The 22,567-nt window shown below is 32.4% G+C and overlaps 3 protein-coding genes across 4 annotated transcripts; 1 reads left to right on the forward strand and 2 right to left on the reverse strand.

The window, feature by feature from the left end:
• Positions 1-980: 980 nt before the first annotated feature.
• Positions 981-1,765, reverse strand: LOC21395793 (putative RING-H2 finger protein ATL71). Its single transcript, XM_010092183.1, has 2 exons — positions 1,668-1,765; positions 981-1,485 (listed from the first exon to the last, which is right to left on the reverse strand). Exons 1-2 carry the CDS (start codon positions 1,763-1,765, stop codon positions 981-983), a joined length of 603 nt encoding a protein of 200 aa, XP_010090485.1.
• A 1,848-nt stretch (positions 1,766-3,613) lies between these two features.
• Positions 3,614-7,843, reverse strand: LOC21395794 (dnaJ protein homolog). Its single transcript, XM_010092184.2, has 7 exons — positions 7,750-7,843; positions 7,457-7,632; positions 6,678-6,843; positions 6,440-6,581; positions 6,067-6,343; positions 5,748-5,946; positions 3,614-4,164 (listed from the first exon to the last, which is right to left on the reverse strand). The coding sequence occupies exons 2-7, from the start codon at positions 7,604-7,606 to the stop codon at positions 3,845-3,847; spliced, it is 1,254 nt and encodes a 417-aa protein (XP_010090486.1). The 5' UTR covers positions 7,607-7,632; positions 7,750-7,843; the 3' UTR covers positions 3,614-3,844.
• A 7,960-nt stretch (positions 7,844-15,803) lies between these two features.
• Positions 15,804-19,955, forward strand: LOC21395795 (basic leucine zipper 6). 2 transcript variants are annotated; one of them, XM_024161712.1, is made up of 5 exons: positions 15,804-15,972; positions 16,894-17,486; positions 17,843-17,918; positions 18,358-18,484; positions 19,503-19,955. In XM_024161712.1, the coding sequence occupies exons 2-5, from the start codon at positions 16,945-16,947 to the stop codon at positions 19,667-19,669; spliced, it is 912 nt and encodes a 303-aa protein (XP_024017480.1). In that variant the 5' UTR covers positions 15,804-15,972; positions 16,894-16,944; the 3' UTR covers positions 19,670-19,955. The 2 variants fall into 2 exon arrangements, with proteins under 2 accessions (XP_024017480.1, XP_010090487.1); XM_010092185.2 differs by lacking the exon at positions 15,804-15,972 and having other exon boundaries at positions 16,677-17,486.
• The last annotated feature ends 2,612 nt before the right edge of the window (positions 19,956-22,567 follow it).

Consider the following 22,567-nt stretch of genomic DNA (forward strand, 5'->3'; position numbering starts at 1 on the left):
TGGAGAAAATGAAGTTTGGAGCATGTTAGTAAAAAAAACATTTTGTAACTAAATCCAACTTATTTTGCCAAACTTTGTTTGTCACATATTCACATAATTAGCAATATAAGTTAAATTTCGCTAGAACTTTTCAATTTCTTCATGCAAAATAATAGTGCGGCTATTGATGACAACGTTTTTTGCTACTAATTATAACTTGCAACTAGTAATAAATATTTAGTTGCAAATTTCATTTTATCACAAAATATTATTTTTTAGCTACAAAATTACATTAGCTAAAGCTACAATCTGTTGTAGTGAGAGTCTCCCCTAAACTGCACCAAACGTCTAACCATCGAATTACTACACAATTTGTTGTAGTGAGAGTTTCCTTTTTTTGTCCAAAAAATAAAAAATAAAAAATTTAGTAGAATTTTGATTATAATTCATTACATGATCGCTTTGTTAAGTATAGAAGCATAAGTCTCTTAATATTTGTCCACGTATATACACACTTTCTTAAATCAAGACTCTCAAAATTTCAATCAAAACACAAAAATTTTAGTTTATATTAATTTACATTTCAAATTAGACATCAACGTCATTTTCTTTTACTTGGTAATAAAAAAACGAAAAAAAAAAAAAAAAAAAAAAGAAAGAGCTACACACACGCAAGATCATAAGAGAATCTACAAATTACAATTATATATAAAGGGTAAAATAAACCCGGATCCTATATTGTTTAAATATATATTAATGTCCCCAAAAATATTCTTCTAGTACGACAACGTCATACAAAAGGATGATAGATTGTTACCATTACTTTGTCAAGCGAAAAATTTAAAAAGCAACAATAATAAGGAGGAAAAAAAAACTAATTTGACTTCAAAACATCATAAGAATAAAATAAAAATCCTTTATATATCAGCTAGTTCCAATTACAAGACATTAGACAGCAAGAATTTGTGTATCATAAAAAATATATTTGATGACCATTATTATCACTGCCATACCGACGGAGTAACCTCAGCTAGAGGAGTGGCGATCGGAGTCGGGATCGGCGACGTTCGACAGTTGGGGCACGTCGGCCGCAACTGCAGCCACGGATCAACGCATTTCTGGTGGAAAACGTGTCCGCAATCCGGCAGCAACCAGAGAACGTCGCCTTCCTCGAAGTCCGCCAAGCAAATCGAGCAACAGATCGCCGTCGACGACGAAGATTCTTCGTCTTCATGATCTACAAGTTTACCGAAATCTACAGAGTAGAGCAGCTTCGGGAAGCTCCGAAGGGCGGCCTCATCGAGACCGAGCTCAATGATCGTGACACCGCCGGAGTCCTGATCGCCGGCGGAACTTCCGGCGCCGACAATGGCGATGGTGCTGATCGAGTCGCCGGCTGGACGAGGAAGGCTATTGTCCGACCGGAGGAGGGCGTGTGTGCGCGTGCGGGCGGTGCAGTAATAGGCGACGAAAACGGCGAATAACAGTGGCGGAACCAGCTTTTCACTTCAGTGAGAGTGTACACTAAATTTCTTTTAACAAATTATCTTAGTGAAGACATATAAAAAAATATATTTATTTTAATGGAAACATATATTATTTCAGTACAGACTTAAATATAAAATTTTTAAAGGTAATATTTTTTTAAAAAAAATTTGAGTAAGACGGTAATTTTCACTGAATTGTACTTAAATCCGTCAACGAGGATGACGATGGCAACAAGGGAGATTTGAATTGCCATTAGCACTTTCCCTGTGGTGCCTCTATCGTCATTAGCAAAGCTCATCTTCTATTTTCTTCTAATTTAATGGGGATTTTTGGTGTTCCGAAGAGAGGAAGAGAGAGAAAAAAGAAATGAAGAATTTACTAAAAACTTTTACTAGCTAAGTCAATACTGCATGGGAATTTCCCTCCCAAGGAGTTTACTTAATTAGGATGGAAATTTGGCTCCTCTAAATGTTTGAGGGCTATTTTGAAAGAGAATTATTAGTGAGACAAATGGCTGTATACCACGTTCACCTTTGGTGTAGTGTAGATAGTGATTAGTGGACTTATTAGCGAATTTTTAAGTGGGTAATTGGTTTAAGATTGAAAGCTTCATGTATTAAATTGCTAAACATTAAAATCAAGCCTTGGGGGTCTTATCATTGTTATCCCTTAGTGTTAAAGTACATTCATTTGAAAGTAACCGTTGATTTTTCCAATTAAGTCCATATCAGTTTTTGATCAACCTAACACTTGCTTTCTTTTCTAACTTGAATCTTAATTTATAAATCAATGCTTTTGAGCTCCCCAAAGCGCGCATAGAAGTCAGATTGGCCCCACCTTTATCTGTAAAAGCGCACATTTTTGTGGTGCAAATCTCACGCTAAGCGGAATCTAACGTATTACTCTAATTTATAAGTGACATTAAGAGTCTGTTTAATTTGTTAATTTAAATTTTTAATTTGAGTTGAGATGTAATTTTATGTGAGAGCTTTTTATTGTAGTAAAAAATTTAGATGTGACTGTTTATGAGAGTTTTTTACTGTAGTAAAACTCAAATTTTAAACTCAAATCGGTGAAATGAACGGAGCTAAGTTTTCTTTTTATTTAATTATTATTTAATTTATTTTGGAAAGTAGTCATTCAGATATAACTAAAATAAGAGGATTCAAGATAGAGCCAACAGGGAAGGAGAAGTGACGGTGAAGATGGAAGTGATGAGACTAAGGGGTTATTTTTTTACATTTTTTAGTTAGAGTGATTTGAGTGATGATCTTAAGTTGAGTTTGAATTATAACTTGAGTTAAAGTTGTAATTAGAGTTTGTGTTTGGATGTGCACATTTGAGTTATGATTTGAATTGAAAATCTTTTTGAGTTTGTATTGAGTGAGTCAAAACTTAAATTTGTATTTAGATAGTATTTTAATAAAAACTCAATGGTGATAAGAAATTTTAATAGGGTATATGGGTGGAATTTTAATCGTCTTTTCGTTGTGAATGCATAGAAAAAAAATCATCTTAATCAGAATTAAAACGAAAAAGTTATGGCATTTTTAAAAATAGAAAAAATATTATTCATTAATTTGAGTTTGAGTTTATGAACTCGAGTTAAAAGAGAAACTTGAACTCGAATTTAAACTCAAATTCAAATTCGAGTTCAGACTTAAATTTTATAAAAAATTATGAATTTAAATAAAATTATAATTCAAGTTTAAATTTTTGTCAAAAATTTCGTTACAAAAGAACAATCCTTAAATCTCTAATTTTTATTACATTGTGCTACCATTCCAACTTTCACGGCATTATATGCCTAAGTGCTCTAAATCCATGATGGGTGATATGAATTAATTCAAATTTAAATATGACTTTATGTAAAAAAAATTTATTATAATAAAAAAATTAAATATAACTGTTTTTTAAAACCTATAACGCAATATATTTGCACAATACTTCATACCAGCCTGACATTTTCTCTTTTTTTTTACTTTAGGTTAAAGCATTAGCTGTCATCGGCTGAACTTTTTTTTCTTTACCCGATCAGCATGTGCATGCCATCCACGCTACATTAGTAATGCAGATCAAAGCATCCTAAAGCATGCACCATTTCATGCATCTCCTAAAACAGTAATATAGTAACAGTAACAAACTAGATGGAGAAAACATGCATATTTCTTAATAGGTCTGAGAGTTACAATTTCTCAACTCCAGGCACAACCATTTGCAAGCATTTAAGTAAAAAATCCAAACCAGAAAGACAAGATTCTAATAGCCCTATGACAGAGAATAAAATCCCTACTATGAGAATAAAATCCCTACTAATAAAACGAGAATCAAATTAACTGTTTATTTTATCAAATAATTTGTTAAAGCAGCAGCCACATCATTGCTGCGCACATTGCACCCTCTGGGCACCACCATGCATATCGTCGTCCTCATCATATGCTTCCTGGGCCTGTGCTTGCTTGCGGCGCATCTCCTCCTCAATGTTAACATCATGCAGCGTGGTCTCCTCGCACTCGTCTATTTCCATGTCTGTAAGCTGCTGTCCTGACCTTGGGGGCAGCACAGTCTCCAGAGCCTTGCATTGTTCTGGGCTCAAGGAGTCCGGAAATTCAACAGTGAAATGAATGTATAATTTACCCTTCATGAATGGCCTCTGGTACATTGGCATCCCCTCGTCATTTATAGCCTTGAATTGGTCTACATTACACAAAAGACAACCGTTCAGAATCATATTAGTTTGAACACTGCTTTATCTATTACTATGAAAAGCTGAAACTGTAAAATAAAAAAATAAATAAAAATAAAACAGAAAAGCAGGGGAAAAAAAAACGCGCGCACTAGAGTATAACTTCAAATTCGACCAAATAATTAATATGGTAAAAAGTTCGCAACTAAGGGAAGCCCCAATTCATCATTCACAACCAAAGTACTAGACAAGGTAGTTAAAAACTTCAAAATAACTAGTAGTGAAAGCAATACTAAACATACCAAATACATCAGAGAAAGGATTGGATAATTGAAAACTTCAAAAAAAAAAATAATAATAATAATAAAGAAAAATAGTGACAGCAATACTAGAAATAACAACACCTACCAAACTATCAATAACGCGAGACACCAATTCCGATCCCAACTTTTATGTACCGACTAGCATAGCATGTGATTTGTTATTTTTATGTCAGTCAATCGATTATAAGAGATTGCATGTGCCAATAAAAAGATAACTCACATGCTATATCAATTGGTACACTAGAGTTGGAATTAGAATTGGTATTCCTAGCATGACTCCCAAAGACCAAAGTCAATGAAATTAAAACTGTAAGTTAAGAGTAGCTCAGTCCAAAGATCAAAGTCAATGAAATTAAAATTGTAAGTTATGTGATGGCAAAATGCCTATTAAGTTGAAAGGAAAGTTCTATAGGACTGCAATCCGCCCAGCTATGTTATATGGTAGTGAATGTTGGGCCATTAAGAGATAAACGTAAGATGAGTGTGGCAGAAATGCGTATGTTAAGATAGATGAGTGGTCATACCAGAATGGATCGCATAAAAAATGAAGTTATTCGTAATAAAATAGGTGTAGCACCAATAGAAGATAAGGTGCGCGAAAACCGCTTAAGGTGGTACGGGCATGTCCAACGTAGACCGCTAGAAGCACCAGTTCGTGCTTGGGAGGACATTCTTATACATAATACTATGAGATGAAGGGGTAGACTAAGAATTATGTGGACCAAAATAGTCAGGAATAACATTCTAGATCTAAGCTTTCAGAAAAGTCTAATTTCGAATAGAGCTGCGTGGAAAAGTGAAATCCATATAGCCGACCCCAATTAAAATAGAATTAAGGCTGCTTCTTGTTGTTGTTGTTGTATTGAGTAGCACTGGATCGGCTTAGTGGTCACCTGATTAGCAATACCCTAGGCAGGTAAAAATTTACAAGCAAGCCTCGTTACTTGAAAGTGGACTGTCAAAGTAGGAATATTAAAAGAGGTTTTCCAGCCCTAGTTATAAGCAGCAAGGGTTACAAGTTTACAACTTAAAAACACTCAACAGTGACCAGGATCAAGACGGAAACAAGAAAGAAACATACGCCAAAGGCAGCCATGAGAGAGAGAGTGTTCATAACAACTTGTATACCCTGGAATAGTCAGGTGATTGAGGGTCTTTGGACAACCAGATACCCAAAAAATAATTTAAAAAAAAAACGCGCACCAAAAAGAAATAATAATAGCTCATATTATTTAAACTCGGGACACACAATATAGTGATATGTCGCTTACCAGGCTTAACTACTTCGCCAGGTTGGGATTTAATAAGGAGTTGCCTGCCATCTAGATGTGTTAATATAAATTGGAAGCCACATAGCGCCTCTGTGAGGCTCAAGGTGTGCTCATAAAATATGTCATCACCCTTTCGCTTAAACTTGGGGTGCTCTTTCTGTTGTAGGACAAATACAATATCTCCTGTAACAGTATCAGGCTGCAAACAAAACAGGAACCCAGGGGTAGATCAATACCTATGAAACATAGGATCCACGTGGCTAACATAATAGCTAGAAAAATGCTAAAACCAAACACATAAAATGTCATTCTGCCTTACCGCTTCATCAGCTTCTCCAGGGAATGTAATCCTCTGTCCATTTTGCATACCCTTTTCCACAACAACTTCCAAGACTTTCTTCTCCTGGACAACCTTCTCACCTTTGCACTGCATGCAGCGATCCTTGTCATTGATGGTCTCACCAGTACCCTTGCACTCATTGCAAGGATGCTGCATTTGTTGAATCATTGAGGGACCAAGCTGTCTAATGGAAACTTTCATTCCAGAACCTTGACAAACAGGACATTTCATTGAGGCACCTGACTTCGAGCCCTTACTGCATATCAGCAATCATCATATAAAATCCCAATTTCGCCAGAGTAAGGTATAAAAACGAGTTTCACGCTGCAAAAGTACATATATAGGCACTAACCCCTTGCACTTTGAGCAAAGTACATTGCGGGAGAGGGAAAGCTTCTTAGCTGTCCCGTTGTAGAGATCTTCCAATGAGACCTTGAGAGGATGTATTACATCCTCACCCCTTCTCTGCCTTCGGCCTCTGCTGCTCCCACCACCTTTAAACAGAATAACGGATTATTGTAAGAACAATGACTTCCAAAGAAATTCACTCAATTACAGCTGGCTCAGTCTCAAAAAGTCAAAATCCTTACCGCCAAATGGACTGCCACCGAAGAAGGATTGGAAAATATCAAATGGGTCGTGGCCACCACCTCCACCACCCATTCCTTCCTTAAGGGCATCCTCGCCATATTGATCGTAGATTTCACGTTTCTCTGGGTCACTAAGGACCTCGTATGCTTGGGCCAACTCTTTGAACTGAAAGAGAATCAACAAACATCAAAACGAATGCCCGAAAACAAAATTGTCACAAACAAATATCAAGGAAGATCATGATCAAAGATATTTAGAGAGATAATCCAATGACCAAGTCCATAAATAAATAAAAAATATATTCAACAATGAATATCCAGGAGCTCGTCAAACTAACAGTTTTCCATCACGAACGCATATGGGATATATCCTGAAATCATTGTTTAATGCAGAAAAACTAAAATTTCCCTTTAACTTTGATAAAAGTCCAACCATATCATACGTATTAGTATTACTATAAGAGGGCAGCGCAAAACTTGAAACCTCATTGTTAATAGAGATTTTTGTTATGTTTAGAAGAAATCATAAACGTCTATCTATCCAAATCCATTTGAAAAATATTCAAATCATTCAAACAAATTCTTAGACGCCCATAAATAAACCACCAAAAAACAACTTTGATCCATTGATACGGATCTAAACAGTTTAAACCAGTTTATCCTTATCAAGCTCACAAAAACAACCCTAAAAGACGCAATTAAGCAAATATATTGAAAGTCTCAATCAAAAATTCACAAGCTGATCCATCAATACACAAAAGAAGACGCAAAAATTATACCTTCTCGGGATCACCGCCCTTGTCGGGATGGTTTTTGATGGCGGCTTTTCTGTAAGCCTTCTTTAGATCATCCTGCGAAGCGTTCTTCGACACGCCCAGGACCTCATAGTACTTGGTGTTGTCGCTTTTCTTCGGCCCCCTCCCAAACATTCTCTCTTATGTATAAGTATAAAACCCTAGAAAAAAAGTTAACAGCAAAAATTCAGATCAAATCAGGAATCCGCCATTAATTGCAGATCATACAAAGCAAAATCGAGAACCGAAGATTGGGGAGAAGGCGATGGAGAGCTCACCGATTGGGAATTTTATGAATTGCAAAGAGCGAGCGCTAGAGAGAGAGAGAGAGACGACACGAGACGGCAAGAGAGAAAGAGGAGTAAGAATGGAGATGGATCTGGAAATTTAAGGGAAAGAATGGACGGTGGGGATTTATCTTTAAGGAACGTAGTAGGCGGTCGCTGAGGGGTAGTATTGTCAATTCACAATTGACTGAGTGAATGGGGAAGATGGGAAGGATCTAGAATTTTTCTTAGCTTTTTCGCACTTGGCTCTTTTTATTTTTGTATTTTTTTTTTATTTTTTTTTTCCCTCATGACACTCCGCAGTTCGCACTTCTATTCTTATTTTCATTTTTTATTTGTTGTGAAAATACTTCCAGAAGAAGTTGTCTTTACAATTTACATTATGCCCTTAAAGTTAACGACAACCAAGAAAAAAAAAAGGAAAAGAAAAAGAGAAGAAAAAGAGTTTAGATGAAAATATTAATGAGTCCACCGTGGAGTTCGATTTTTTTATTATTTTTATGGACATTTCGTTTTAGATTTTGTCGAAACTTTTGTGGAAAAAAAAAAACTTGTGGAATAACCACAACTAAGTTATTATAAATCAAAAAACAAAGGGATAAATTCATTAGTAGTTTTTGAATCATGAGCCCAAAAAAAAAATGTAGAGGATGTTTGGTTTATGTATTCAAAATCATGATTCAGAATCATTCTCATTTTACGTGTTTTTTTTGTGAAAGAAAATACTGTAGAAAATCATGATTCAGAATCATGGATGAATATAGGAAATAAGCGTCTCTTAATATTGAATTCTATTCTCCCTAAAATTACTTCTTGCAATATGTTTTGTCTCATAAATAATATCTTAACTGAAAAAAGTGTATAAATAATTCTCTTATTAGAACTTTAAAAAGAAACCATAAACTTAGATGATAGTTAGAATATTATAAGAATTAAATTGAAAAAGGTTTAAGAACATTAATATCGTCTAGAATTGTAAGTTTGAGTCGGGCTAAATAAGTGAATTCGAAACCTGTCATTGTTGGGCCGATTCCAACCCAAAAAAGTGCATTATAAATGCTATTGTTAGGGTTTTATTTTGTGATGATTTTCTTAAGATTAAAGGCTTGAAACATTATTGAGAGTGAGAGAAACAATGATTGAAGGTGCGTTTAGTATATGGATCCATAATTATGATTTTGAATCCTAGTTTAGAATGTGTTTGTTTACAGTGATTTTGAATCATGATTCAGAATCAGTGTTTGATTTGGATGATTCTAATAATGATTTGGAATCTGATGTGATGTTTTAAACTAGCTCAAATCATGATTCTAAAACCACCCCCTTCTTGATTCAAGGTGATTCAAACCCATGATTCTGAATCATGGTTTCAGAATCATGATTTGAACTCAAAATCATGAATCATGGTTCTAATTTCAGAATCATGATTAAAATCACTCTAGTTTGAATCCTCATACCAAACGAACCCTGAGTGATTCTCTTATAACAGTCTTCATCAAAATATAATGAAAATTTATAACGGTAGAAACATGACGTAATTAAATTGGTGAACATGTATCAAAATTCTTAGTACGATTGTACATTTATTTTTCTTTTTGCTATGCGTTCTCAGTATTCAAATTAAGTCTCGCCTAATTTTTCGCAACACTCTTATGGATGAAAAATGGACCAAGTAAAAAATGGATCCACCTAGTACTTGTAATATCAATATCAATATCTTATCTTGTTGAAATACAACAAAAGCGAAGTTGAGTGATTTAGGATAAATACTACGAGTGCAAATGCCCATTACCCACAAATAATAGAGAATGATTAGTTCAAATTAGAGCCCGCAAGGATGTAATATATTCAGGTTTAAAGCAAATTTACAACAAGGGTAATACTAAAACAGCTCATATGGAGATTTTTTGGTAAGTGCAGGATGAAATATTATTGGTCGATGCTAAATGAAATATGAGATTATAATTACAAAATATAGGAAACGAATACTCCGTTCATTTTACTGGTTCGAGTTTTGCTACATTAAAAAACTCTTAAAAACAGTCACATTTAACTTTTTTGCTACAGTAAAAAGTCTTTACATAAAATTACATCTAAACTCGAATCAGCGAACTAAACAAGCTCGAATTATCTCAATGTTACTGTAATCTATGAGAACTGTCTCAGTTGCAAGGATAAAAGGACAACATCCTATCTCAATATGTCGTTTTTAGTAACAACCTTCATTTAGAGAATTAGTTTTGTTGAAACAACTTTCATTAATAAAAATTTTGTTGAAACTTGTTGCATTGAAAGAAGTTAACTTGTAACTTGCATGTGATAAGCTAGGGATCGGAGGCCTCCCTTTGCCTATAAATAGGCATTGCTTCTTCTTCTTCTTCTAAACATACCAACAATAGAGATTTGTAAGAGAAAGACGAAAAAAAAAATTGAGATAAGTGTTTTGAGAGAATGAAAGAAGAAAGGAAATAGTGCAAAATTAATAATAGTATTTTCTTTATATATTGGTTTCTTTGCTTTACTATTTACTTTACTCACTGTTTATTTATCTTGCTTATGTAATAGCATATATACTCTCCCCAAATTATAACAAAGAGGACAATATTTTGGTTTTTAGATTAAAAGCCCATTCATTGATCATAGGGCAGTCAGTCAGTAATATCGATTTCCAGCCCATTTATATAATGCCAATTTCCCTGCCTATGAAAACGATAGCCGTGTTTAGAATTGATTCCGTTTTTATCTTTTATATTTTTTGAAAAAAAAAATGAAAACGTTTTTAAAACAACATTTGGCACAATAAAGACAAAAAACAGAAATGAAAACGATTTTTTAATTTAGGGTAAAATGAGAAAGAAATGAAAAACGAGTAGTTTTTCATTTTCTCATCTCTCGAACAGAGAGAAAAATATTAATGAGTTTTTTTATATTGAAAATAATTTATTGATAAAATTACGAAACGTATTTTCAAAAATAATTTATGTATAAGATTGAAAACGTTTTCATTTTTATTTTTATATAAAAATTTAATCATTTTAAAACGAATTTTAAACGCGTCCGATATGTTATAAGGAAAAAAAAAAAAAAAAAAAAAAACAAGTACATGCATATTCAATCATCCAATAACACCTATAAAATAGAATAAAAAAGACCAAACCGCCTAAAATTAACAATGGGTGGCTCAATTAACCACCCGATCACGATGGTCTTGATGAGGCGCTAAAAAAATCGATTATTCGTTCTCAGTTGGGTTGCCTCATTGCTGCTCGGTTTTCAATTTTCTTGAAGTGCCATAGTAGACTGTTCTTTCCATAATTTGGGTTATTTCTTTTAATAAACAAAGGCCTTATTTTCCACAGGGCAAACATGAAACACCACATTAGTTCAGTGGCTCTTGAACTAAATTAACTAATGCATGAGACATTCAGCAAAAGTTAATGGATGAGAGAGTACTTTGGAATTCATCTCGTTTTTATTTTTTTACGTTTTTTTAAAAAGAAAAAATAAAAATATTTTTAAAAGAGTGTTTGACACAATAAAGACAAAAAACGAAAATGAAAACGATTTTTTAGTTTAATGTAAAATGAGAGAGAAATGAAAATCATTTTTTTTTTCTCATCTCTCGAGTAGAGATGGACATTAATGAATTTTTTTTATATTGAAAATAATCACTTGATAAAATTACCAAACGCATTTTTAAAAATAAATTCTGTCTGAAATTAAAAATGCTTTTATTTTTATTTTTATATAAAAAATAAAATTATTTTAAAATGAGTTCTAAACACACCCTATAAAACTCACATGGTTGTTGTCAACCTTTCATTGCCTCGAAAAGAGTCTCATGAAATAGGAAAAGCAAAAGAACTAGACCAAATTCTCATGGACAAAGGCCAAGGACAACATTGTGACGGTGGACATTAACGTGTTGTGTGGGTAGAGCTGCTTGGGCAACACGTAGCCAAATGCCATTGCCAAGAATTTCCCACCACATGTACCCATCAAGTTGTTGGTCCATAACTAGAAGAGGCACTTCTTACAAGCTATATATGAAACTTAAATGAGCTTTAAGATTCATGGGATGTTTTGCATGAGGATTTGTGATATGATTTGAATTATAATTCGTAATTTATTATAGTATTTTATCTCATAAAAAATACACATAAATCAAAAATGATTCTGAATCTATAAATTAAACGTCAACTCATATTATATATACATCTACTATATATAAAAGAGTAAATCAACAAGCTTACTGTTGGGCTTTGGTAGTGCAAAACCCACCATTTGGTGCTCTTTTTTTCTTTTGTTTACCTTTCTCCTTTATTTCTTTTCTTTCCTTATTTTTTTCTAATTTTTTAACCTTTTATTTTTTTTTTGCTTTCTTCTCTTGCATTACTTTTTTTTTTTCCCTATTTTCATTGGCTCCATTTATTCGCTACTATAGTTTGTTACCCTTAAAACTGTTTAAATGTTTATTTATTTTTAACTCCGTCGTTTTTATTTTTTATCTTTTTTTTAACTCTATTTGTATACCATTGTATTTTACTAATGATTTTTTACATTTTTTTTTTCTTTTAAATCCTTTTCATTCCTTTTTAACTACATTCTTTATCTTTTATTTTGTTTATTTATATTTTAACTTTCTTCTTTCATTTTTTTTATTCCATTTGTGAATGCATATCTCTTAAGAATGAGGTTTTACCTTTCTTTCTTTCCGCTTTTATTTTTTTCCTATCTTTTTTACACTATTTGTCTACCATAGTTACTTACACTAATATTCTCTTAATTTTTCCTTCCATGTTTATCTTTTACTCTCATTCTTTCTCATAGATTTCTTAAACCTCAAATCTAAACTTTCTAATCTGAATAATCTCCTTGCTTGTGTTTTTTTTTGTTATCTTATAATTTATAATGTTTTATCAATTTTTGTATTCTATTGTTTATATAATCTTTTAAAATTCCTTAGTAACTTTTTTTCTATATTTTATTTGTTCATATTCTACGTTATTAAAATTATAATTACAACTCCATACGTGCATCATCGCACATAGCCTAAATTAGTATATATAGGGGGTGTTTGGTATGCGAGAATCAGTAGGAATCATATTCCCAGGAAAGTGATGGAGGGTAATATGATTCCTAGGAATAATACATTACTGTGTTTGGTTCCATACAGGAATTTTTTTCAAATTCCCAGGAATATTACATCACTGTGTTTGATTGTTCGCATGGAAGAAGAACCATAATAATAATAATAATAATAATAATAATAATAATATTATTATTATTATTATTATTATTATTATTATTATGGTTCTTCTTCCATGCGAACAATATAAGTATAATAATAATTATAATAATAATAATAATAATAATAAGATTCTCATGATTTTGAGATTCCTGGGAATTTGAATAACACCATGTTGGGTGATATTCAGATTACCTTAAAATGAGGGAAATGAATCCCATGGTAATCACTTTCCCGAGAATCTAAAAATTATAATTCTTGTACCAAACATGGTAATATTGCAGATTCTCATTCTCATCCTTAAGATTACTGCATACTAAACGCCCCCATAAAAGTTTTTAAAGGGAATAATTAAAATTTTAATTTTTTTATAGTTTGAATCACAATTCAATCTTTTAAATACATTATTTTCTCTTATAAAAATTTATTTTTTACTCAAGTTTTCAACCCGAACCAATGAAAACAAAGGGCCAAAATTTAATATATACAAATTTAATCTTAAACTGTTTGTTATGCATTTATAATTTGATGTGATTTTGATCAAATCTAACAATCATAAACATGTACTAAATATCTAAAACAAGGTAATAAGAATAGGAGACCGTGCCATAAAAATATCCAACCCTCATATTATTCTTTCTTCTAGGGAAAAAAAAAAAAAAAACCTTGTTTTGCACGTTTCTTTCTGTTCTTTTTCTCCCCCGAAGATTCTCTGTTCTTATTTTTTTATACATATATTAGCTTTCTAAGGACTTAATGTTGTTTTCTTTTAATTATTTAAACAAAATTTCAACTACTTACAAAGTTTTAGGGTGTATTTATTTGCACAATTTAAGTCATGACTTAAAATCATATTACGACAATATTTTCTCTCATATAAATTCAATTTTAATTTTTTGCTATAACGTTTTTCTCTCACATACACAAGTCAAGTCATGACTTGAGTTATGCAAATGAACGTACCCTTAATAAATTAATTGTTAATCTTATATGATTGAATCCAAATTTTCTGCAATAAGATATTATCCCTTGAGATACTAATACTAAGGTGGTGAACATTAGATAACCTTAACAGAATTTTTTTAAACTCCATCATACTAGCAGTCTAGCACACACTCTGAAAATTAGCTTAAATTCACAGGATTTTCAGCTTATACGGTTATACCACCTCGATGCACATATTATGTGATTGTTTTCAGTTTTTCAAGTAGGAAATCATATATGAGAATTCATCCCAATTGAATGAGTCTTCACCGTGCAACAATACCAAATACTATTTTTTTTCCTATTGAGTTGGAGAAGGAATATGGATTCGATGTTAAGAACTATGACTAATAAAAAATGAGTCATGTCGAGCATTCTTATATTATAGGACTCATCTTTTATTATTATATGATGCTTAGCACCATCGATGTCCTGTATATTAATAATATTGTTAAAAAAGAAAAATGCTATTGAGCCGAATAGAGACTTATCTCTGTCAAACACATACACTGAATCCCACGTGGTAAGATCCATATAGGCCCCACAAGTGAGGCTCACTTCTTGAGTTTGATAAAAGATTTGTCCCAATTTGAACAAATAATACTGCTCTTAAAAAAAATGCTTAAAAAGCACCACTTATATTGAGCACACAAAATAGACCTCAGTATTAGGAAAATGATATTGTATATATTGTTACTTGTATTAATATTTTGACTTTATTTGTATCAATTATCAAATTAGGAAACTTATGTTAAAGAAAATAAAGAAACTCATCAAATTTCGTGTTTATAATGTCTATTTATATGGAATGTATTTATAGGCATTGTTCATTTCACAACTCAAGTCACAACTCAAGTTTTATTGCTACATTATTTTTTTTACAAAAATTCAAATTCAACTTTTTTGCTACAATGTTTTTCTCTCACATACACAACTCAAGTCATAACTTAACTCAAGTTATGACTTAAGTCGTGAAATGAACATAAAAATAGTGTTTCTTATTAGTGAATGGGGCAAAGAGACAAATACTACTTAAAGTGTATGAGTCCAGATTTTTTTCTTTTTACTCTCGATTAATATCATTTTTCATCAAGTAACTATATTAGTTAAAGATATTAAATAAGAGTAAGGGGTAAAAATTCATACCCATGCACTTTAAGAGTAAGTTCAATAATTTTCTGTTAGTGAATTTACTCTCTTCCCGGTCCTCATATATATACAAATTATCGAGCCTTATTTTCTTATTTAATTATGGTTGAACACCATAGAGTGGACCTCACTTATAGATCTCACTAAATCATGCTCATTTTTATTAGACCATTCACAATGTAAATATTAACGTCAATTGTATAATTAACGCTATATTATATGATAAGACATGTTATTTTTATTTATGTTCAAATACATAATGCTATTTAAAATGTTAAAATCTACTTTTTCTATAATCACTAAGTCTTAAAATTTTTAAAATTAAAAAATAAAAGCATCAAATGAAAAAATAACCATATCAATTAATAAGAATAAAGTATCAAATTTATTATATATTATACTTAATAAAAATTTACCATAAAATATAACAAATGACAAATTTAACATAACTAATAATATTATATTAAAAAATGTTTTTTACACTAAAATTTAAATTTTACAATTAACAGATTATTTATTTTATAGCATCGCATTAAAGTTATACCTGAAGACCAATGGGGTCCTTCAGTATCTTTTAAGGTAGGCCCCACAATCCGTACACTGGGATAATCTTGCTGTAATCCAGCAAGTGGGGAAGAGTGAGACTGACAGTCTGTAATTAATATTTTCATTCACACCACACTCCACGCCCCTATTTATTCCTCCCCTACCCTTTCGGCGGGCGCACGTTAGTTATCCTTCACCCCCTCTCTCTCTCTCTTACAGAGGAGAGAGAGAGAGCAAACCAGAAAGAAACCTTATAGCAAAATAAACAAACCTTATAGCAATACAAGGTAAGCTTTAAGCCTGAGTTTTCTCCGAGAAATTGGCTGCTCTTTTTTTTTTTTTTTTTTTTTTTTTTTTTTTTTTTTTTTTTTTCTGTATTTATTCTCTTCTTTTGTACATTTTAGTTACTTTTGGCTATGGTTTTTTTTGGGGGGAGGGTTCAATCTGGTGCTATGCAATTGCTAATGCTTGACCTTTTTTTTTTTTTTTGTATTATAATGTGTTTGGGTTTTCATGATTTTGCTTCCATTTTTTTTTTGGTGCTGGCAAAATTTTGATTACTGTTGCATTGATGCTTTTTTTTTTTTGCTATGCAATTTGTTGATTTTTTTTTTGGTTGTATTGACTAAAGGGTCTTTTTCTTGTGTATATTTGCATTCAAAATGAAGTTGGGTTTTGGGTTTTTCAATCTTGGTAGAAATTCTGCTCAATATTCTCTAAACTTTCTGTTTGGTTCCTGAGAAAGTTGGCGAATTAAATTATTTCTGGTGCATTATGTTCAAGCAATTAAAAAAGAAATAAGTACACGGAAAACAAAAACCTTTCCTCTCAACAATATACACTTTTTCTTTTCATTTTCTTTTTTATTTTTCTGTGAAATCTTTCATAGATTAGCAAGTTCCTTTAAGGAGTCATGACTTTGCAAATTTTTCTGTGAAAAAGAAAAGAATTATTCTGTATTCCGCCTGCCAAATTTTTATTCTTTGTATGTCTCACTTTTTTCTTTTCCTTTTTTTTAGTCACTTTTTCTCCTGTATAGTTTTAGCTGGCTTTCATTTTCAAGCTTTTAATTCATTTAATTTTTATTCTCACCACAAAAAGTTCCTCTTCCAGTAAGATAGATAAAAAATAATGGAAGAAACATGGAAATAAGCTTCTAAAGGGTGCAAATTTTTCTCCTTTTTTTTTGGTGCCCATAAAACAAACAGAAAGAAACCCTTTGAGAAGTTGATGGAAACCACCCTTTTACTTTCTTCACCATGACTACAAGACAAGCTCAAGCTCAAGCTCACCTTCCTCCTCGCTGCCCAATTCAAAAGAAACCCATTAATGGCCCAATTCCTGATCCCATAACTTTTCCCTCACAAGACCACGAATTTTCTTCCTCTCAACCGTCCATGGAGGACCATCCAACCTGGCTTTATGACTTGTTGAGTGATCCAGAATCGAATTTGAAAGGTGGTTTGAGGCCCCTCCGTCGATCAGTGAGCGACTCTGTTACCCTTTTGGACAGTGTTGCAGGCTCACTGTCCTTTCTGGGTCCCAATTATGATGAGGGGAATTCAGTTGGTGGCCAAACTTGTGGTGGGTTTGAGTCAGATTCGATGTATGGTCCCAATTCGCCTCGGCTGAGAAGCAGTTCGTCGTTATCGGAGAGTGCTATAGTTTCAGCATTGTCCGAATGTGTTTCTCAGGAACCACCTGGTCAGTATGTGGATGGTGGTCTTTGCGTTTCTGGTGCTGGTTGCTCTGAGGGGAGAAATGATGGTGAGCTCAGTGCAGAGGCGAAGGCAGCGAAAAGGTTTGGTTCCCAACTTGTCCGTTAAATTTGTCGGATAGATTTGCTGTTTCATGTAGTTATAACTTTTCTTGATGTTTAATGACGATGAAGAATTTCACTGTTTGGTTTTCCATGTTCAGCTTTAGTTTGCCTGTTTGAACTTTAGCTCGAGTAGTTTTGGAGCGATATTTATTTTGGTAGCGGAAATCTCATGTTCTTAAGAGTCCTTGTGTGCTTTTAGATGATCAAATGAGAGGGAAAAAAGATCCCACTATTTATGCATGTGTTTCATGTATTCTGAACCATTCCATGAGTTCATTACCATTTTGTACTCGCCTTTCTTCTATAGGCATGAGTTGATTACCGTTTTGGTGCAGGCACCCTGGGCAGCGTTCAAGGATTCGTAAACTCCAGTATATTGCTGAATTGGAAAGAACTGTTGATGTTTTGCAGGTAATACTTTAAGGATTAAATAAGATAACCTTATGGTGGGAACTATCTTTATTTCCGTAACATGTAAAGGACCACAACATTCTGTCTGCACTTTTTTGCTGGAAAAAACATCCTATCTGCACTTGCCTTTTCTTTTCACACCCTAATTTGTTGATTAGTAAGGAACTATACATTTACATTTTTTGACTTCTAAAATGTTTTGAGTTGATATTTTCAACACTTCCCCTATGAATGTGCATATATGCTCAAGACTAAGTTCATAACATGTAACTGTGTATTATGAATATGGAAAGTGCAATGAAGTTTACCTGCATTTTTATGTTGTTATAGCCTTGCCCTGTCTTAGATTGATTGAACCTAATGCTGAGGCTTGTGCCCGCAACTATCAACTTCCTTTGATTCTTAGTGCCTTTTGTTTTGCTGCTTTTTTACTTTGCAGACTTTCGAATCAGACTTGGCTGTTAGAGTTACTTCTCTACTTCAGCAACGTGTTGCCTTGTCTGTGGAAAACAGCGAACTAAAGCAGCAGTTGGCTAGACTGCGGAAGGAAAAGTTGGTCATGGATGGTAAGTAGTATTGTTGAGTTCTCATGGATTACTTGCTCGTTGGAATATATGCACTGGAAGCAAATTAACTAAATAGATCATTGTTTTGGTGCTAAATAGATCATTGCATCCCTATCTTTCCAACTTGCCTATACAGCATAGAAACCAAAGAGAAGAACAACGCAATTTTTTTCACGTTTTTGCAGAATCATATAACTAGTTATTTGGTGTCATGAAATAAAAGCAAAGAGGTTGAATAGAAACAAAAAAGTGAAATGACAAGTTACATGGAAAGAGACTAAATCCGATATGTTCTCTTTTAACATATGTTTATGAAGTGTATTAAGTTTCATTTTGGAGAATAATTGGCTGATATATGTGATCCACAATGCATTTGAAATTTGAAAATAATAAAAGCATGAAAAGTACGTGTATGAGTTTGCCCCTTTGAACAGAAGTTCAATCTTATCCTGTATTCCAGAGGGAAAAAAAAAAAAAAGCTCTAGTAAAATGGCTAATGCTCCTATGGAACTTTGGAGGGATTATGGGAGTAAATTGGTGTTAAGTGGGGCAAAAGTGCGGGAGACCATGTTGATGGTATGTATTGGAATGCTTTCCAACCAAAACAATAAAAATAAATAAAAAACAAAAAGTTGGTGGCATGTGTCGGGGGGAAGAAGAGAGACATAGGAAACTTAATCATCTCTTGCATTCTGAGATGTTTGACGACGAAATTTGCTGCAATACAAGAATTTGAACTGTTAGAAAATTTAACGATCAAATATTTAGCTAAATTGAGCCATCTGCTTATAACACGCCGCATGTCAATACAATATTTATTGATAAAGAGAGTTCTAAAGATATTAGTTGGAACTTGGAAATTTTATTTCCTTGTATTTTTACACTGGGAATTGCAGACATATCACTACAGAGAGTGCTTTCTCCGTCCTCATGCATGTTTTGTGGGGATAACATTGTTATTTATTTATTTTGTTTTAATTTTATTCTTACGATCTTATGTTCACTTGTATCATGGCAGGCCAGTATCAGCTACTGAAGAAAGAAGTTAAGAGGCTAAGGGCTGGATTAACAAATTCTACAAATACCAAAATCCGAACATGTTTTGCTCGAAATCCCCAGACCGAGGCAGGTAGTTTAGAGGCTATGCAGATGACATTAGATATGGACAAACTTAATCTTTACTGAAAGCAATAAGAAAAAAGAAAAGGTAAATCATGGTTTTTGGAGCTAATTCACCTTGAAAGACGTGGCTCTTTTCATCCAATGCTTTATGTTTAAAACCCAGTTCAGCCATGAAGAACATGTACTAGGTTGATAACTACTTCATTATCATTGCTCACTTGAAAATCTGCGTTGTATTGTTATTCCACTAACTAGTCTTTAGTACCAAGAGCTAGCTGACTTCATCTTCTGTCTACATTTGTCCTATTTGCTTTAATTATCATCTCCTAGATTGGAGCATTTTCCTTGAGATTCAAGGCTTTGGTCCAACATCTGAAAGGAAATGTCTTTTAAGTAAGGAAATGTCTTTTAAGTAGACATAGGCCGTTGTGATCTTCAAAGTTTGGATTATTTATTTTATTTATTACTAAATAAAAAAAAAACACTTTTGGGGTGGAGCGAAACTCTACGTCTCGAGGTGGAGTTAGGCGTGAAAATACTACTAAATGTTCATTTGGTAAATAGGTTCGAAACGCGTGATAAATAGGTTCGAAAAGTGGTGGTTTGAACTTTTGTGGTGTGGATTGTAAAAGTGTTTTGAACTTTTGTGGTGTGGATTGTAAAAGTGTTTTGAACTTTTGTGGTGTGGATTGTAAAAGTGTTTTGAACTTTTGGTGGGGGGAGGTAGACTCAAAATTCTTAGGTTTTTTTTTGTTTTTTGTTTTTTTTGTTGGTTTGAAACGCCTAAACATTTGTCTGAACCAAGCTTTGCCAAATTCTGGTCAAAACAATGTTTCGGGTGAAAACACTTTAACCTGTTTACCAAATGGTCTCTTATGTCTCTACAATCATCAGCTAAGATTGAATAACAAAAGCCATTGCTCCGGATGTTCTGTAGCTTCTTCAATTCTCATAAATGCTTACCTTTTTAGGAGTTTATGTGGTAAAGGCCACTACAACCAATGAATATTTAAATTCGCGCCGTTTATGTATCATTATCATGATCATCATTGATTATAAAGATTTATAGACTTAACCTTCAGGTGTTGTAACTGCATGGTGGAGAAATCAATAGTGTGTGATCATGTGGAAGTTTACAAGTCATGTTCATTTCACCGATTTGAGTTTAAAATTTGAATTTTGTTACAGTAAAAAGTTCTTAAAAACAGTCACATATAACTTTTTAACTATAGTAAAAAATTATCACATAAAATAACATTTCAACTCGAATTAAAAATTTAAATTAGCGAACTAAATGAATTAGTAGAAAGAGTATCACCTTTCCATTCAGTAAATAGTAAACAGTGGAAGCTATTTGCCATAGCTTGTTTCTGAATGGTGTCGTTCATTTGGCAAGTTCCGGTTTTATACGGCTAACCATTATATTGGGGTCAGTAAATTATTATTGGATTCAAAAATTAAAAATCCAATCGATTGAATGTTAAATTAGTTTTTTAGAATATTTACTATACATCAGTTTGAAGTTGAAAACCATAGTTCTTTAGTCACTTAGGGGCGTTTGGTAGAGGGATTTGTTTCCTGATTCGAATCATGATTCGTGGTTCACTACAGTATTCTCTCACAAAAAATACACGTAAATCGAAAATGATTCGAATCACATAGTTTGAATCTTCTAACCAAATGAACCCTTAAATCTTTACTTTAGTAATGTGTTTGGATTTGATCATATTTGTAAATTCTAAATTGGGATTGGGATGAGAGAAAATCGACATCTAATCTATGGATTTTTAGCCTCTACCAAATCAATAGTTTTTTAGGTAAATTGAGGTAGAATCAATAATTCGTTAGAGATTTATGAAATCAATAGTTTCACGTTATTATTTTGTTGATATTTTGAATGATGGAGCTTTTTGCATAGGAAAATAGTAAAAAATATGCCAATATGAAAAGTTTAAGAAAATATATAGGCCAACTTTTAGTTATAGAAATTAATAAGTCATTACTTGTCAAGTCATGGTTTATAACTAGATAAGTTATGGACAAACTTGTCAAGTTATGGTTCATAGACAGACAAGTTATGAACAAAAACTGTGAATTATGTACAATAACTTGTCAAGTTATTATTTATAACCAGACAAGTTATAGACGAAAATAATAATTTGACATATTTATTAACTTATGTAAACTATTAGCTTATTAATTTTAATTCATTTCAAGTCTTGGCTTATTTTTCTCTTTCTCCATATTATATAATTCCAACAGTCAAATGGAGTTTTCTTTTAAATTTCTTTTTTATTTATTTATAAAAAAAAATGAGGCTTTCTTACCATCTTTTTTAATAAATAACCGAATTTTTTATTTCTTAAACAAATGAGAAAACTTTTTCTATTTTAACAAAATAACCATTTTTTTAGTTTTTTTAGTTGTCAATCAATAATTAATTAACTGACTCATTATTATAATTTACTAATTATTTATTATTAATAAATATGTAATTTATTAATTTTTAATTAATTTCGGTTAAATATCAACTACATTGATTAATAATAAAAAATTATTGAGTTAATCAATACTTGATCACTAAGTTAATCAATGCAACAGTCATTTTTGCTAATTTCACAAAACTCTTGCTATTTTTTTTTTTTTTAAATCCTTAAAAAAGGGTCATATACGCTGTTATCCTTTTTTTTTTTTCTTTGAAAGGTAATTTTTCTTTTAAATTTCAAGAGAGCATTGAACTAGAATTAAATAGTTCTTGCCAAGATTCATGAAATTAATTTTTTCTCCTGCGAAGTGCTGTCTCTTAACAGATATAGTTATGTGATGTGTCAGCGCCACATAATAGAATAATAAATGAATAATAGAGTACTCCGTCACAAAACTACCCATGATCAATAGACTGCTAGAAAACACATAACTATGGTTCATAATATATAACACTAATCTAATGAGAAAAAGACA

This window comes from Morus notabilis, unplaced genomic scaffold (assembly GCF_000414095.1).
Source record: "Morus notabilis unplaced genomic scaffold, ASM41409v2 Scaffold818, whole genome shotgun sequence".
Taxonomy (NCBI): Eukaryota; Viridiplantae; Streptophyta; class Magnoliopsida; order Rosales; family Moraceae; genus Morus; species Morus notabilis.